Source organism: Saccostrea echinata, unplaced genomic scaffold, assembly GCF_033153115.1.
Source record: "Saccostrea echinata isolate AGI-Se365-2 ecotype Australia unplaced genomic scaffold, CSIRO_AGI_Sech_v1 ptg000045l, whole genome shotgun sequence".
Classification (NCBI taxonomy): Eukaryota; Metazoa; Mollusca; class Bivalvia; order Ostreida; family Ostreidae; genus Saccostrea; species Saccostrea echinata.
Genome location: NW_026889794.1, coordinates 4,263,560 through 4,280,850, shown reverse-complemented (window position 1 = coordinate 4,280,850; position 17,291 = coordinate 4,263,560). Strand labels below are relative to the sequence as shown.

The 17,291-nt window shown below is 32.6% G+C and overlaps 2 protein-coding genes across 2 annotated transcripts; both read left to right on the top strand.

Annotated features, from left to right (window-relative positions):
- Positions 1-19: 19 nt before the first annotated feature.
- On the top strand, positions 20-8,950 carry LOC133201796 (iron-sulfur clusters transporter ABCB7, mitochondrial-like). Its single transcript, XM_061337602.1, has 15 exons — positions 20-187; positions 290-349; positions 1,455-1,649; positions 1,959-2,088; positions 2,538-2,724; positions 2,827-2,908; positions 3,008-3,096; positions 3,476-3,563; positions 3,694-3,868; positions 4,520-4,677; positions 4,913-5,076; positions 5,696-5,825; positions 6,012-6,177; positions 7,053-7,156; positions 7,765-8,950. The coding sequence occupies exons 1-15, from the start codon at positions 59-61 to the stop codon at positions 7,999-8,001; spliced, it is 2,094 nt and encodes a 697-aa protein (XP_061193586.1). The 5' UTR covers positions 20-58; the 3' UTR covers positions 8,002-8,950.
- A 4,409-nt stretch (positions 8,951-13,359) lies between these two features.
- LOC133201650 (prostaglandin E2 receptor EP4 subtype-like) lies at positions 13,360-16,165 on the top strand. The gene is made up of 2 exons (XM_061337438.1): positions 13,360-14,142; positions 15,893-16,165. Exons 1-2 carry the CDS (start codon positions 13,360-13,362, stop codon positions 16,163-16,165), a joined length of 1,056 nt encoding a protein of 351 aa, XP_061193422.1.
- The last annotated feature ends 1,126 nt before the right edge of the window (positions 16,166-17,291 follow it).

The following is a 17,291-nucleotide window of genomic DNA, read 5'->3' as shown; positions in this document are numbered from 1 at the left end:
TTTTTTATGTACGGAATATCTATATGTACTCACCGGAAGTGAAAGTACAGCTGAGGGAATGACAGGCCTTGCAAAAATACTGCAATGTAGACAATGTTCACATAGAATTCTGAATTTAAAACCCTTATGCCAAAGCAGTGTACCAAAATACAATCTATGTAGACAGTATTTACATAATTTCAAACCCGTGAGTAACATAAGGTCAGATTTACGGACGTTCACTTTGACTGTTTGAATATGAAATGGAGATACATGTACTTTTTTATTATTCTTAAATCAAAAATTTCAGGGTCATGCTCCTGAGAAAGCTGTACTTGGAAGCTTGTGTCATGAAAATACTTTTCTGAAGGTATGTGTATTTGTAAAATTAAAATAATATATGGAATATACATGCCTTTAATTAAGATGGGTATGCATTAGTCCGAAATATCTGACGTTTTCCAGGCTTTTTTCACGATTTTGATATTTTACGTGCCAGGAAAACATCAGAACCGGCGCCATTACAAAAACTGGAAATTCGCCGCCTCCAACTGGAGACGGCATTCTCGGGTTGATTTTCGATACCTGCGAACCGAATTAAATGCTGAATTCACAACTTATCAATAGTACAATGCCTTTAATACTCACCAGCATCGTTTATATGGGTTTGTTTATGAAAAATACAATCTGGTGAAAACCATTTTATCACACAGTCGAATTTCTTTTCATTTCGTGCATTTTAAACTCTTGCAAAACCAAATCGAAATGTGGAGTGATATTTTCTTTTCATCGATATTGGTGAGTACTAGGGGCATTCTGGTACTGATAAATAGTAAGTTCGGCATTTAACTCAGTTTGCAAGTATCGAAAATCAGCCCCGGTTGGAGACGGTGAAATTTCCAGTTTTCGTAATGGCGCCGGTTCTGACGTTTTCCTGGCACGTAAAATATCAAAATCGTGAAAAAAGCCTGGAAAACGTCAGATATTTCGGACTAGGTATGCATATGTTGATGGTATTAAGGTAAGGTTTGCAAGGTGAAATTGTGGTTGTCTTTCACTGAGTTTTCCACTGGAAGATTTTTCTAATGAATCCCTTTTCACTTCACTGTCTTTAAATTGCTTGAAGAATAATTTTTGGGATTGAAATTTACTATTGTTGTCAAATCGGACAATTTTTAGTAACCAGTTACTCGCTTATTTTTCCGATCGAATAACTGGTTACTCAGATGGTTTTTCATTGACAACACTAAAATTTACCTCTTTTATCTCGAAAACACCATGACTTGAATGACTACGCATGTCTACATTTGTAATATTTACTTTTGTTTCAAATGCTCGGATGATCCATGGCATCCTTGTTAACAATATTTGAGTTATCTCTTTGTAATCACAAACCTTACCTTAAATAAAATGTTGCTAATGCCTTGACTCAATGCCTTGACACATTGGTAGCTTTTATGTTCTCTTTCTTTCAGCGCTCTTGGAATAATGCTGTTGTTGAGGCGAGAGTTTTATCTACAAAGCCTGCAGCTAAAAAGGAAGATGAGAGAACTCCTGATGTCACCAATAAAGAAATTCGACGATACCTTCTTAGTTTTATCTGGCCTAAAGATGATTGGTTCATCAAACGGCGCATCATATTAACAACCTCGCTACTTCTTGGCTCTAAGGTTTAAATTATTTATTAAAATGTAGTGGTGGGAGGGGAAGATTAAAGAGGAGAAGGAAAAATTTGCATCCTTGAAAGTGTGACTTTTTAATTGTACCATTCAGGTTAGGTTACCTGAATGAATTGTTCTTTCTACTTGACCTCTTTAATCAAATTTTGTTTATTTTTAACATGGTTAGTAACTTTTTCGAAGTGAAACAAATGTGCTTCAAACTTAAATTGTTTAATTAGTTACACTGTAGTAGTTTATTTATCTTTGTATTCACTTATAATGAATTAATTTGTCACACCTTTTTTGCTTTTATTTCAGGCCATCAATATTTGTGTGCCATTTATATTTAAATATGCAGTAGATTACCTTGGAGATAAAGAAAACTTCCTGGACTTGACCAGTGCCCCAACTGCTGTCTTAACAGTAGCTACAGGATCCATGTTAATCTGTAGGTTTTAAAATTCTCACCATCTTTAGTTTATGCTCTCTTTTGTTAGTTTTTTGTATACATTTTTTTTCAAGCCATATTGATTATTTTGAATTACCCGGTACTTAACTTGCCCAAATAATGCCCTTAGAGTTCTCAAGCCATGTTATTTTTCATTTCAATTTGGTCAGAATAAGGGAGTGATTCTTTGATGGATAAATTTTCCAGTTTTCTTAGTATATTTGTCACTTTTAATAGACTTTCTATCTCCTTACTTGTGTAATTTGATTGAATAAGTTTTAGTTTGAAAAAAAGGAAAGAAAAAGGAATGAAAAGTAGATATATGTTATGTTTTCAGTGGTCTTCAAAAGTTATCTTCCTTGATGCTGATTATGACTTGACACAATACATACATGTACATAATTCCATCTGTAAGAGTAATTTTATAATCTCAGAAATATTAATTGTAGATGGCATTGCCAGGATTTTGTCCACATTCTTCAGTGAGATGAGGAATTATGTATTCAGTGAAGTAGCCCAGAGTTCCATGAGGAAAGTTGCCACAAATATTCTGAGGAACATGCTGTACATGGACCACAAGTTCCACTCCTCCAAAGACACCTCAGATGTGTGTGAGGCCATCAGCAGGGGCACAGAGTAAGTAAACATACTGCTTACAAAAATGAAAATTGTATACATGTACATGTAACGTAGGTTTATGTCTAATTTTTTTTAAGATTTTGCTTTTCTTTTTTTCAGAGGAATGAACACAATGTTAAGGATGTTAGTTGTGAATATCATTCCTTCAGTACTGGAAGTTTTGCTTGTTTCTAGCATTTTGGTAAGTGATAAATCATCCAGTTCCATTGGTCACTTATATATTTAACGAAACACTCAAGAAGCAATAAATTCTAAATATTTTTGTGATATTTTTTGACAGGGTTATAGGTTTGGTTTGACCTATGCAGCTATAACCTGTGGAACTATCATTACCTATGTAGTGTTTACTCTCCAATACACAGAAAAAAGGTAGAGTGTAACAGAATTAGATTTATATATTTCCATAGAAGGTGATTACTGAAAATCATATTCAATTTGCTTGACTACCATTAATATGAAGTTAAAAATATGTAACAAAGGAATAAATGGTATCATCACATAATGTGGTGATAAACATCACCTTGAAGTATAATATGTACTGAACTGGGGAAAATGAATAGGAGAAACAGTTGATAATACATTCAAATACCATAATATAGACATTGAAGAATGAAGACATACTATCTGTGCAGGTAAAATAGAATTCTTTAATCAAAATTGTTGCATTTTATAGTTTATATTTATAAAGCAAGTAAATTTCTTGGCCAAATACACATGTATGTGACAGAGTAGTGACTTCTCTTTGTAGGAGTAAAATAAGGCGTAGTATGAATATGGCTAAAAATGCAACAAGAAGTAAAGCCACAGAGTGCCTTCTGAACTATGAACTTGTAAAGGTAATTTATAAATATATATTTATAAAAGGCAAAGACCAAAGGGCAATAACTATTATAACTAGGCCTATCACCTCTCAAGATGAAAAATTAAGATCACAAAAACAAATCTAATTTCTTATAATAATTTTAGCTTTTCAACAACGAAGATTATGAAGCTAAGGTGTATGACAAACTGACTGGGAAGTATATGGATTTAAGACAGCTAACAATGAAGACTCTGGCCTTGTTAAACAGTGGACAGAATCTAATATTCTCCATCGGCCTCACAGGTGTCATGGCACTGACTGCTCAAGGAATTACACAAGGTACAACATGGGGTTCACAGCAGGATAATTAGATATAAAAATTAATAAATAGATAAATCACTTGGCGACATTAATGCGGTGTAAATTATTAATACTGGGGTATATTTTTCTTTAAAGTAAACAGGGAAACACTAATGCAACTGTATGGTACTTAACGTTTTGATTTGTGTTAAATTCTCCATATTTTCATCAAAATGCAGAGATGTGGCCCTTTTTTCCCTTAACTATCTCCACATATTTCACTATACACTATTATACAATGAGAATCTATATCCATATTAAAGATAAAGGTTGCAGCCTTAATGAATCATGATTTGAATAGCAATTGTGAATTATACATGAAATTGTATAAATCACTTTACCCACTTAACCAACAAGCTTTCTGTGTACATTAAAATAGGAAAGAAATTTTCAGTCCATGGAGATGGACCTCACAAATTCAAATGCTTCAAGTGTTTACTGATGACATACCATATATATGATAAATGTATTACGGTATATATTCTTGAAACTCAGTTTACACTTATAATTGAATTCAGCATAAAGTAAATTACATAGTGTACTTTCTTTATATAAAATCAGAATTGAATCTGATATTTTATAGGTGTATAATCATTGCAGTTAAGTGAAAATGTATCTGACATTCTGCAGGTACTGCCACCATTGGGGATCTGGTGATGGTCAATGGACTCCTAATTCAACTCTCCACCCAGCTAAACTTTGTTGGATCCACCTACAGAGAACTGTCAGAGTCAAACATTGACATGAAGGAGATGTTCAAGCTCATGAAAATGGAGACCAGTATCAAGGTTCTGATATCATGCTGTCATTATTATGTTTCACCTATAAAATTATTCTAATGATAAAAAATGTTGACTGAGAAGAAAATTTTAATCATGAATATCTGACTTAGGTGATTGCTTTTTCCCCACTTTTTGAGCCATTTCTTTTCAAATAATGTGCAGAATACAGGAATTTTATTTGATTTTATCCTAAAAAATCATCTGCTTGAATTTCCATCATTTTTCATATGCTGTTTTTCAGAGTCTTCCAAATGCCCCACCACTGTTTGTTTCCCCTGACTCTGCCTCTATCGAGTTTGACAATGTTCGCTTCGCTCACTCGGAAGAGAGGCAGATTCTTGATGGACTGTCTTTCTCTGTTGAACCAGGGAAGAAGGTGGCCATTGTTGGAGGCAGCGGATCAGGGTAGGTGGAAATCTGTCTTGTATTGATTCAGATGTTATATGTATAGCCAAGACTGTCACTTGAAATGTATCCTACTCGTTTTGATTGAAAAACTACTCTTTTTTTCTCCTCTGCTCATGTTTAACAGTATTATGTGATATTAAACCATTATATGTGTTGACAAGGACAAACTTTAAATTACATGTAATGCAATGTATCAGGGTTTTTACCTATTTTTGATGGATTTTGATGTCAAAAAAGTGAATTTCTTTTGGGGGGAGGGGGCGGGGATATTAAATCTTATAATTATTGTGGCTGTTTCAATTTTTCTTTTTTGTGATGATATTTTCAAATTTTCTGAATCTTTTTCTTTCTTGTTTGTTATCACAATAACATCCCTTTAAACCCACCTTTAAACATAAATCCCTCTGCAGTGCCCTCCCAAACTGATCAGTTTTCTAGCTTTGAATTGTAAATACTTCACCACCAGGCCATATCAACTTTAGCAATTTTTTTTTTTCAAAAATGTTATCTTAGTATAATCAGGAAGCCCTAGCACTCAGTACTGGGCACAAGTATTCAAAGAAATATTCTTTTGTGTATTTTTTTTTTAAAAAGAATTGTTTTTACTTTGTTCCAGGAAGTCCACCATTGTTAAGATGCTGTTTAGGTTTTTTGACCCTGATGAAGGTAGAATCCTCATTAATGGACAGAACATCAGGGACCTTGACCTACATAGTGTTAGGCAAGTTATTGGAGTTGTACCACAGGTAAATTGTACCTTAAAATCCATAATATTACAATTTTTAACACTTAGAGAAGATTCCTGTGTTATATTAATTGCACTTGATGTAAAGAGAAAAATACATGTATGACAATTGATTTCACATGTATATTTCTACAATGTATTTATGTAAACAAAAAGTTGACTACAAAAAGAATTATATTTTATCAAGGACTGTAGCATGTTATTTAACGAGACCTTGATGTATAACTTACAATATGGAGACCACAACAAATCTCAGGAACAAGTTATGGAGGCAGCCACCATGGCACAAATTCCTCCCAAACTTCTCTACAATATGGAGATGAAGTTAGGGGAAAGAGGAAACAAACTTTCAGGTGAGAATTTTATCTCCTCCCACGCAACAGTGTAATAAAGGAAATCCAGGTTTTACACCACCGTGATGTGAATTATTGTTCAAAAGCTCAGATGCTGTTCATTTGCACTATCCTAATTGTCTATACTTTGGCAATATAAATGTCACTTATAAAACTGTAAGCAGTGACAGATTATCAAGTATGAATCAGTGATAAAAATATCTAATAATGTCATATTCTGGAAACAATATTTGAAAATCACTAAAACCCAAGTTAAAGATACTCATAAATTTAAATATTTGATCTACAAGAAACCTATGTTTATTTTTTGAACACTGTAAGAAGTGGCAGATAGAGAGGGCTAAGGAACAGACTTCTTTTTGCTAGCAGTAGTACAGTAATATCTAATAAATAATTCATTTTTTAGTTTGACTATTATTGTGAAGTATGAGAATTAGGGAAGAAATTGTATAATTTTATATTCTGAAAACTATATTTGAATATCACTGAAAGCCAAGTGACAAGTACATTTAAAATTTTTTTTACTACAATGTGAATGGTTTTTTCTTTGGGGAAGATGACATCAGTGCTACCTGATTTACCTGTCCAAACTGTGATGAAATCACACAAACATGAGGTGTAAATAAGGAAACTACATTGTCTGTACTGTATGCAGAGTTATGTATGGTTATGTCTACTTAACACTGCTTGAGAATTGTTCTTTGCTAAAACATCCATTGTCATTGCTGTGCCCATTTATATTTGGTATGACTTGCATGTCAGTAATTTAGTTCAACTATTTGATTGATTTTTTTTTTTTTACTTTTGGGTTGTTTTCTAGCAATAATGATTTAGATTGCTTTAAAAGGGAGATAAATTTTCTATGTTTATTTTAGGAGGAGAGCAACAACGAGTTGCCATAGCCCGGATGTTAGTTAAGGACCCCATGATTATAGTTTATGATGAAGCAACATCATCTCTAGATACTATTACAGAACAGGTATGTTTAACATATGAACACAAAAATAATGAATTAGTTTTACATTCACTGGCATATGAGTAGCTTCCATGAAGGGGACAAGACAACTGTCTAAAGATTTGACACAAGTAAATGTTGAAGCAGAGAAATATTCACAAGTATAGCATAGGTATCAAAATTTGCTGATATTTCTTGCATGCAAATAAAAGTTGGTTTACTTGTACAGTATGTGCTTCAGAATCAAATTTTCAAACAAATAACATAAGCACTGTAGAGCTTTTGACCGACATGATTAGTAATAGATAGAATGTTCTATCGTTAAAATGATGTTGTCCTACGGACCCGGTTTAACGATAGTGGTGAGGGCTTGTCCCGAGACACAGTTAGATTATTCTAACTAGATTAGTAAGACTTATACATAAAATACACAAATGACAATATACACATTTAACATAGTTAAAATTACAATGGCATGCAGTACAACAGACATAATTTACACACACAAAAACACAACAAAAAACAACACATATAGCTTGCATTTACATAGGACAATACATAGAAATAAATATGAATGAACGGTGCTGTGTAGATTTTGAATGCAGTCATGTAATTGTCCTTTTGTGTTTTAGATGATTCTGTCGACTCTGAAGCGGGTGACAGAGGGTAGAACCACCCTAGTGATAGCACACAGACTCTCTACCATTGTGGATGCTGATGAAATTTTAGTGATACGTAATGGCAAGGTTGCAGAGAAGGGCAGCCATTATGAACTCTTAGCTAATCCTGATAGTCTGTATGGACACTTATGGACTAAGCAAAGTCACATAGCACAAGGGCACGTACCAGTTTTAGATGACGTACATTAATTTATGTGTTGTTTTAGTTTTAATTAGATAAAAATGAAGGAATTTGTGAGGATGTCAAACAATTTGTACTTGTTCAAACTGATGTAACATGCTTTTTATTTTGCTTGTCATCACACAATGAGTAAACACAAGATGCACTTTGCTGTGTATTTATGTAATATTCATTTTTTAAGAAGCATTAGATAATTTAAGATAATTTAAGATCCACCAATAAAATCAACACCTCTTTTCTCACTGGCATTTTATTACAGGGTCTGCCAAATGTGTCATTTTAATTAATGTGTCTGATTTGCTCGGACATGAACAATGAAATTATATAGAGGCAAACTATATTGGATGAAATTATTTATAGAGATGTGAAAGTTTTTATTTATTGTATTGTCTAATGGCTATTGCTTTTATCTAATGAATACCACAAGCTGTACATGTACATTTATGTTGAACATAAATTAAAAATGCTTATAAAAATTAATGTATGCTTCTCCCACTTTTGTTCTTAAATTTCTGTTCGTTTTTATCAGAAAAAGGGTTTGATAGGAGAAAAGAAATATTTAGAATTTGCTGTATTTATTTGTTAAGCCAACTTCTGAAATATGCATGAATGAACACAAGCTGTCCATCTAGTGGGAAGATTATGGGTTTATTTGTTTTTTTCAATGTCTTGTGAAATGATGGATTGAAACTCTCATGCACTTTTATGATGTACTCCATCAAGCAATCAAGAACCTTTTGGAATTGATAAATTTCTTTTTTTAGGAGTTTATTCCTTTCCCCACCACACTCCCTTTTCTATTCATTATTTAGGGTTCCTTATTCCAGGAAAATTGTTTGTGTTTGATGTTAAAAAAAATGGAGATATATATTTATATAGGTTAGAAATGATCATTCTACTGGTGTTTCAAACTGTGTGATTCAGTTTGTTTACAATAAATCATTACATTAAAAGGCAGCATGTTTCTGTAAGTATTGCTGATCTGTAGTAGTTACTAGTATGAATAATGGTATCTGTATGGGTATAAATACAGATATTTTCCACTGATACAATTTGTGGCAGATTTTGAGTGAGGTTCACCATCAGAATCTGATAAAGTAAAATAATTCCGATTCACCACTCTGATTTTCATTATTTTTAAGTAAATCACCAGGATTGAGTAGATTGGTGATTGTAAAACCCGTATGTAGCTTCTTTATCAAATAAGTTGAGAACATCTTTAGAGGATTTAATTAGAACTCACAATTAATTAAGATATTGGTAGGTTGATGATCAGTTCTGATGGTATCTAGCACAGTTAAAGTCTTTGAGAACAGATGGAGTATGGCGCATATGGTGACCAATTTCTGGGATGAAGTATTTTAATACAAAATAAAATGAACGTCTGACAGATTGGACTATTTTAATCCTTGAATATTTTTGAGAAAAACCATGCAGAGAATATTTGTAAATCACGCTACCCAGTCATTCAGAAACCAATGTAAACTCTCCTGTCTACAGTTTTCGATGTAATTTTTGGCAAGTCGTTTTTTCCATGATAGTTCTTATCCGCCGGAGATGCCCCTTTGATTCAAGATAATTTCTAGTAGGATACAGTGGCTCTCATCACAAAAATCTTACAATTAGCTATAGGATAAAAACTTAAAACTGAACATTTTGGTTTAATAAAGATATTTTATTCATAAAATCTAATTAAAATCTAAAAAGAATATACATATATTGAAAATGTAAGATTTTTTTGTGACCTACTACATCTCAGATACTTGGAGAATGGAAAAAAAAAACTTGTCTTAGTAGTAAGATTTTTCGTGAAAAAAGGTCCACATATGAATAAATATTCAATGGATATTACAAAGTATAGATGTAAAACGGGAAGGATTCTTTTTCTTACATCAGTGTTTCACTACATCTGATTTATGTTTAATTCTAAAGCATTTCTTCTTGATGGAACAAGGAAATGAACTTGAATGTTGTTATCACATTTCCTCCCGAGTTATGTCTTCGTCTTCATCTTCCTGATCGAGTGTATTTAATCACAGAAAATAGGCACAGCATATTTAAAGGTAGGAAACAACATTAACTCTATTGATTTTAATTAAGCTTCATTATTGTCATTTTTCCAGAGTCCCGTTATTAAGGTCGTAGGTTTGGATACTGAGGCTATAGTTGGTTTGGGTGATTTTTTTTCTTTAACTGCCTACTCTCGATCTGGAAATATTCCAAGTATGGAACTGATTGCAGAATATTTAATAGAATTAGTTTAAAAGGAATAAAATTGATGATGAAATGGGCACTGTTTATATTTACAGGAAGGATCCTTTGGAAAAAAACCTCGCGTTTTCACTCCCAGCCCCCCCCCCCCCTTTCGTGTCCAAAGATGAAGGTCTAAATATGGGATTCTGGATGTTATACAGTCCCTTGTACAAGATTTACCTTTTGATAGTATTACATCCACGGCCACCATTTTGGTCGGGCTAGTTATATTGGTCCAGGGTCCTGTGTCTTTTATTGTAAGTGTGGTCTTTGAATGTATAAAAATTGAGTCAATCTAGTTTCTTGAAAAAAAATATTTAGGCCTATCAGGACACAAACAGAAATTTGAATAGTGAATCCACCACAGAATACGGTTCGCTATTCGATTAGTGAATGATGAATAGTGAATACCGGTAAGTTTCTAACTTCTGATTGGCTATAGAATTTTGTGTGAGAGTTTATCATATAACAAAGTCTTTATTTTAAATCTAAAAACAACGAAATACAAAACGCTATGATAAAACCCCACTTTCTTTGGATTTTGGGTATTCCATGACCTAAATGTGAATAAGATTTAACGAGGTTCGCTCCTGAGCTTTTGAGCAGATTTATATCTTACCCTATATTTCAAAAATTCTGCGTAAAGTTTGAATTCTTACAGTAATTTTGGATTCTACAATGCCAATTAAACTATATTCAGTTAAAACTCCATGACTTAATTCCATACCAAAAGCATTAAGTGAGGAACTATATTTTGTGGCGGAAGGTTTTTTAGAAGAAAATGATCATTTTTTCTCTTTCGAAGTATTTAAAGTATGTTAAGTTTGAATTCCTATTTCTCCATGCAGTCTGCACACAGAGTTATTTTGTGAAGTGAACTGTTTTATACTGGTCCTAAATTATATATTTAATAAACTGTCATGAATTTTATCATCATATTTAATAAATATAGCAAATATATTTTGAAAGTCAAGAAAAAAATATCCCTATTTTAAGCTTAAAATTAGCACTATTTTAGTAATATCTAAAAATTAACATCACAGACCCCCACTTTTTATTTTCTTTTCTGAATATATAAGATACTTTTAACATTTCTTCTTAAATTCAGTAAAATGTCATTACTTTCAAATGATATTTTTGCTTGTTAAATTTTTAATGCCAGAAAAATGAAATTTTTTGAGTGCAAAAAGGTCAAATAATTGAACATGCGGAGTAATTTGAAAATTTTTTCGTTGTCACAAATTTTTAGGTGTCTATTCAAGATGACATAAGTCAGTGTTTGTTCCCATAATTTACTTGAATAAAAAATATTGGAGGAAAAACTTCAAAAATTGATTTATGTGTAAGACGTATTTACAGTGCAAAAAGGTCAAACTAAATGCTCTGTAGCGCCAAAAGAAGCGCATTGACCCCCATTTTTTGTTTTGATTTTTAATTAAGCTATGTGTATAAATTCAGAAAATATACTTGATAAAAAATTCTCATTACTTTTGATGGCAGGATCCAACCTCCTTAATTTATATAAAGATTGTTCAAGAGTTGTAAGACATAAGTTTGAGTTTGTGAGTAGACGAAACCAGGAGCAAAGCAGATTCAATATTTAGCTATATACGAGGGGTGATCAAAAAGTTCGCGAACTAATTGAATTACTTCCTTAAAAGAAATAAAATGAGGTTTCAGTGTTCATTATTTTTTCAAGTAGTCCTCTTCGATTTTGCCATTGTTCTGCCCATGCGCGAATCACGTGATCCAGGCGGTCACGTGACATGCTTCGTAGCGGTCTGTTCACATAAGCTAAGAGATTTTTCCGAGTCTTATATTTCTTACCATGCAAGTAATTTTTTATAACAAGGACAGACCATCTGTTAAAAATGGTCAAATCTCGGCAATAGGATGGGTGGATAAGGATATCCCTTCCCAGAATTAGCATGGTGACCATCACAACCCGAGTCTTCTGTCTCGGGAGCGTCGTTTATCCAATGTGGAAAAAGTATGGGCGCCTTCTTTTTTTCATATCTCATATGTTTAAAGTCTAATGTAAACGATATTTTAGGAATTTAATAATTATATTATTGCTCAGATATTCAACTATTTTTCTTACTGTAACTTGGCGATCTTTCAAAACAAATTGCCCAACTAAGGACACATCTTTTTACCCGCTTGCTTTCCCTGGGCAACAGAACAAACATCATTTTTAACCATCTCCCTGCCTTCACTAAAACATTCAATCTAATTAATGATTGAACTTCTGGTAAGTCTTTTGTCTTCATAAACCTCGTACAAATTATCATATTCTACTGCAAAGGAATTTCCGAGATATACGTTAAACTTTACAGCCGTTCATTGCTCGAGCTCGACTGAGTCAACCGTTTTTTATCACAAGTGACCTACATACTGACGTCATTTTCACATTGTGACGTCACAAACACGGAGCAAAACATTATATTTAACATCTGCTATTTATAGAACATGTGTATGACTATATGTGTGCCAAATTTCATTCTGATCTGAATTGTGGGTTTCTAAATACAGAGAAAGTTCGCGAACTTTTTTATCACCCCTCGTATATATAACTGAAGTACCCGGTAATTGAAGACAGGTAACTCAAGGTAAATCAAGAATTAAAAAAAGCTTGATCCTTTTGATCAATCTTTATTAGGAACGGAAGGCAGTTGTAACAAATCAACATTTATATTTTTTGTTTTTATTTTCAGGAACTGTATTATAAGAGATGAGTCATCGCTTTTCGAATTATTGGCCTGTATTGTGTCACACCTATACTTTCAAGATCGGATAGAAGTTTTTCTTCCTTCTTGTAGATCTTGAATAAAACATTAAATTCAGATAAGGGCGACAAACGGCATTTCATTAAATTCAACCAAAGAAGATTGAAATTGCGAAAGCATTAAAAATCAGGTTCTCAAAGAAAGAAAAGATTGAGTCAAGGAAAAGTGTCGATTTCTTTCACACCTACATGCTTTTCATAATTCAATGGTAATTTAATGTCTTCAAACTTCACATTTCTTTTTATCTGGAGCACCAGATGTGCATGTACCAGCACTCGCAATGCTAAATCCGCCAAGCACACTATATAGATGCTAGTTGTACAAGCAATGAATGCAGGTAACAGTATGTCACTTGCAAGCAACACGTCTGTTAATTCCACTACAGAAGATCCTGGAATTAAAAGTAAAGGGTTTCTTGGAAATATAATAGTTATGTTTATTTTGGCCTTGATGTTCAACATTTCTGCTCTTGTCATGATCATCAGGTCCTCAAAGTCCCACAGATGGAGTGCTTTTTACAGACTAATGGTGTCATTGAACATCACAGACTTATTTGGTAGTATCACATGCTTCCCAGTACTTTTGGCTACGTATGCCAACAACGTCGAATGGCAAGGGGGTCAACAGCTTTGTAATTATACCGGGTACATGATTAGTTTTGTCGTCTTGTCGTCTGCTGCCATCGTAGGCACCATGTCGCTAGAAAGGTTCATTGGAGTTTGGTTCCCATTCTTCTATAATAATCCCACAGCAAAAGAAAGGCGAACGAACATTTTGCTTGGAACAGTTTGGGTCACAGTGGCTTTCATCTCCCTTCTTCCTATCATCGGATTTGGTGAATATGTTTTACAGTATCCGGGTACTTGGTGCTTCTACAATTTCAGAGCTCAAAATCTGGCAGACAAGATATATGCATACATGTACTCTGTATTTTGGATTTTAACCATTCTTTTTACTATTATATTTAATTTAGTCAAATTAGTATTGAGGCGAATCAGAGCACAGGACAAGAAGAAACAGTATGACAAAGCCAACAGAAATGAAATTTATTCCATCATTCTCCTGATTATTATTGTCATAGTAACAGCCACGTGCGGAATCCCTATGGCGGTAAGTGTTTTCCCAGAAACACGTAAATTTTGCAAAAAACGTATTATGTTATGCAATTCTTAAATGAGCTAAATGACAAAAAAGGACATTTTCATTGGAAGGCATTAAATATGTGCATTAAACTGTTATTGTCATTATAGAAACTTCTTTCCCATGACAAAGAGGTATAAAAAGTAAATATCTACATCCAATGAATATTATTTCCTTTATTGCCTATGAAAACCACGGTTGTTTATCACTCAGTAAATGCCACTAACCAAGCTTTTCCATCGATGAAACATACAATGACATACATATCAATAATACAATATTTAACGGACTTAATTTTACTTTATATGGTTATTTATACAGATAATATAAACAAGAAAAAGTCTTTCTTTCTTTGTCAGTACGAGTATTAACATTGCAGGTATTGCAGAAAAAAAAATACTTTAATTTATTTAACTTTAAATTTAAATGAATTTTTTTTCTACAACAGCTGCAACATTAATTCCCCTACAAACAAACAACCAAAAAAAGCAATTTTTTTTAAAAATTACTGCAGAGTTTTATTTCTTTATTGACAGGATCGTGACTTCAACATTTTCTTTTTTAAGTTTTAGTAGTTTTTTGTCAAAGGTAGATGATTGAATCTGTATCCGTATACATAAACATAAAAGAAAACATTTTTGAATGTCTTCAGGTAAACCAACTCTGTCTACTAGCCATCTTTTTCTATTCAGGTGAAAATTGCACTTGCTGAGGCTGGGAGCAGGAAGTCGTGTTCATGTTGTTTTGGTTTTCATTCACTGAAATAATAAATGAAAGACAAGCAAGTTACTTCTTCTGTCAACCCCCTCAATATAAATGGCTTCAAGTTATTTTTAAATCAAAAATAGGCATTATTGCAGTATATCTATTCAATTTAGGAAAAGCACGTTTGACATTTGACAATTTTGAAAAATCATAGGTAATAAAAGTTTAGAAAATGCATGCCGTTATTTATTCTCCACTGAAATTAATTGCACCTGGATAGTGATTCTCAGAATTGTTACGATGATTAATTAACAGAATGTAAATTAAAAACATAAATTAATCGGAAATACTTTTATTTGCACGGGTGTAAATCAAATTGATTTAAACTTTTTGACTTCTTATCCTTCAATGTCAGTTATATAAACCATAGGGAATGATCAAGTAATCGAAATTAATTTTTTTTTCCAATGCAAATTTGTTTTGAAAATCACATATTTTTTACGATATGATGTAATTAAAAAAATATAGTTCAGGTTGGATAAAAATTACTTATTTTGACGCGGGTGTTGCATGCATGCATTTCCCGAGCATATTGGAAAACAAATTAAAGATTTCACGAATATTAACTATTAGGATTCAAGATATAAATGAATACAGTACACGCTGCATATGTTTTGAAAGAAATTGAATAAAATGATTTACTCTAAAAGGCAATAAAATGTAAGGAAATTCGGATTGTGTGGGATCTTACTAACTGGTACTTAACTATAACTTTCACCACGTCTCATCACTGTTTGTTAACTTCATTCAAAGTATTTACACAAGAATTCGTTATATATAAAATGTTCAACTTAAGAGCGAATATTTTAGGTGGTGTATAAGATGAGAACTTTACAAAGTCAATTCTAATACAGAAAACAATTTGGATAGAATTCAAGCTTGCTTTATGATATATTATTAATAAACTATGGAGGCTAAAATAATGCAGCATAAAAGTCAGTTATTCTATTTCCAGATTCGAGCCATTGTGAATGAAAGTGGATCTATGAAAGACAATAGCGCCGATCTCCATGCAAGCAGGATGGCCACCTTTAATTTAGTTTTAGACCCCCTCGTCTACATTTTCTTCCGTAGGGAAAATCTCGAGTGTCTGTTCCGATTTATAAGAAAAAGGCACGGGAGATCCGAAAAATCGCCAGAGCAGTGCAATAGTACCAGTACTAAAACTGACAACAAAGCAACATCTGCTTCCAACCAAGAGAAAATTGAAATCAGTTCATCAACCTGAATAAACAAATTAAAAAAAAAATTTAAAAAAAAAAATTAAAAAAAAGCCTTATAACAGCTTATGACTTTGTCTTCATAACCATATAGAAGAAATTTGAAGGAATTCAATCCTTCCTCTCGGTACTTTGTGATACATCTGTAGACTCTGAGATTGTAGGTGTGGAAGGTACAGAAATTACATGTATACCCCCCCCCCCCAAAAAAAAAAAGAAGAAGAAGAAGACAGAAAAAAATGTTTAAAAGTGTATGAGGCGCAGAATTTTACAGTGAGTTTGATCTCATTCAAATGTATATCTTAAAGATCTTTATCATTGCTAGTCATATAACATCACAAAACATGTTTATTTAGTGCTATTCATGATTTTGAAGAGTGACAGTAATTGTATATCGACATTAATCAGTTCGAAAAGTTACTGTTACAGTATCTTTACTTTATCTCTTGATTATTTGTTATTGAATTTTTTTGTGCAGTATTTATAGTTTATCAAAGTCGTCCTTTGAAATATTTTTTTTTAAATTGAAAATCATACAAGTTTTTCAAGTTATTTGTTTTTCTGCATCATGATTTTGCATAATAGTGCATGACAAAATATTCATTTCATGGCTCCTTGGGCTACGATGGACTGCAAAAGGTCCTAAGTTTACAACTTCATTGAAGGATAAATAACACAAACAGAAATTTGATGCACGGATTGGTATATATTTTTTGACTGATATTGAAGAGAAATAACACAAAATAATGAATTCCTAAAATATAAAGAAATTGTAAGTATTCTTTAGTCTTCAAAATTGAGACGCTGTAACATTTTCTGTACTAATCTTTACATTTTATTTCAGAAGTATTCTTCGGAGTTCAAAATTGAGAATGTGTGTTATTTTTCTGTACTATCTTTACACACTTTTTTTTCAGACATTGTATGACATTATTACAAAATCATACAAAAGTACTACATGTATTTACCTTGGCAAACATTATTCAGCTTATTTTTATGAACATAAATCCAACTTTCAGTAATTGTCGAAAGTTGCAGTAATAGTACTTGTTTGGGTAAAACAAATATCTTTTTGATTTTGTGTGAGATTCGCTAGCAAAACATGATGAAGCAAATTAATTCTGATTCACTCTC

Bases quoted from the DNA above. Each gene is read 5' to 3' on its own strand.
- LOC133201796 (XM_061337602.1), top strand. From the start codon at position 59: ATGACAGGCCTTGCAAAAATACTGCAATGTAGACAATGTTCACATAGA. The intron at 350-1,454 runs GTATGTGTATTT...TCTTTCTTTCAG, and splicing joins ATGAAAATACTTTTCTGAAG to CGCTCTTGGAATAATGCTGT. The intron at 3,564-3,693 runs GTAATTTATAAA...TAATAATTTTAG, and splicing joins TGAACTATGAACTTGTAAAG to CTTTTCAACAACGAAGATTA.
- LOC133201650 (XM_061337438.1), top strand. From the start codon at position 13,360: ATGAATGCAGGTAACAGTATGTCACTTGCAAGCAACACGTCTGTTAAT. The intron at 14,143-15,892 runs GTAAGTGTTTTC...TTCTATTTCCAG, and splicing joins CGTGCGGAATCCCTATGGCG to ATTCGAGCCATTGTGAATGA.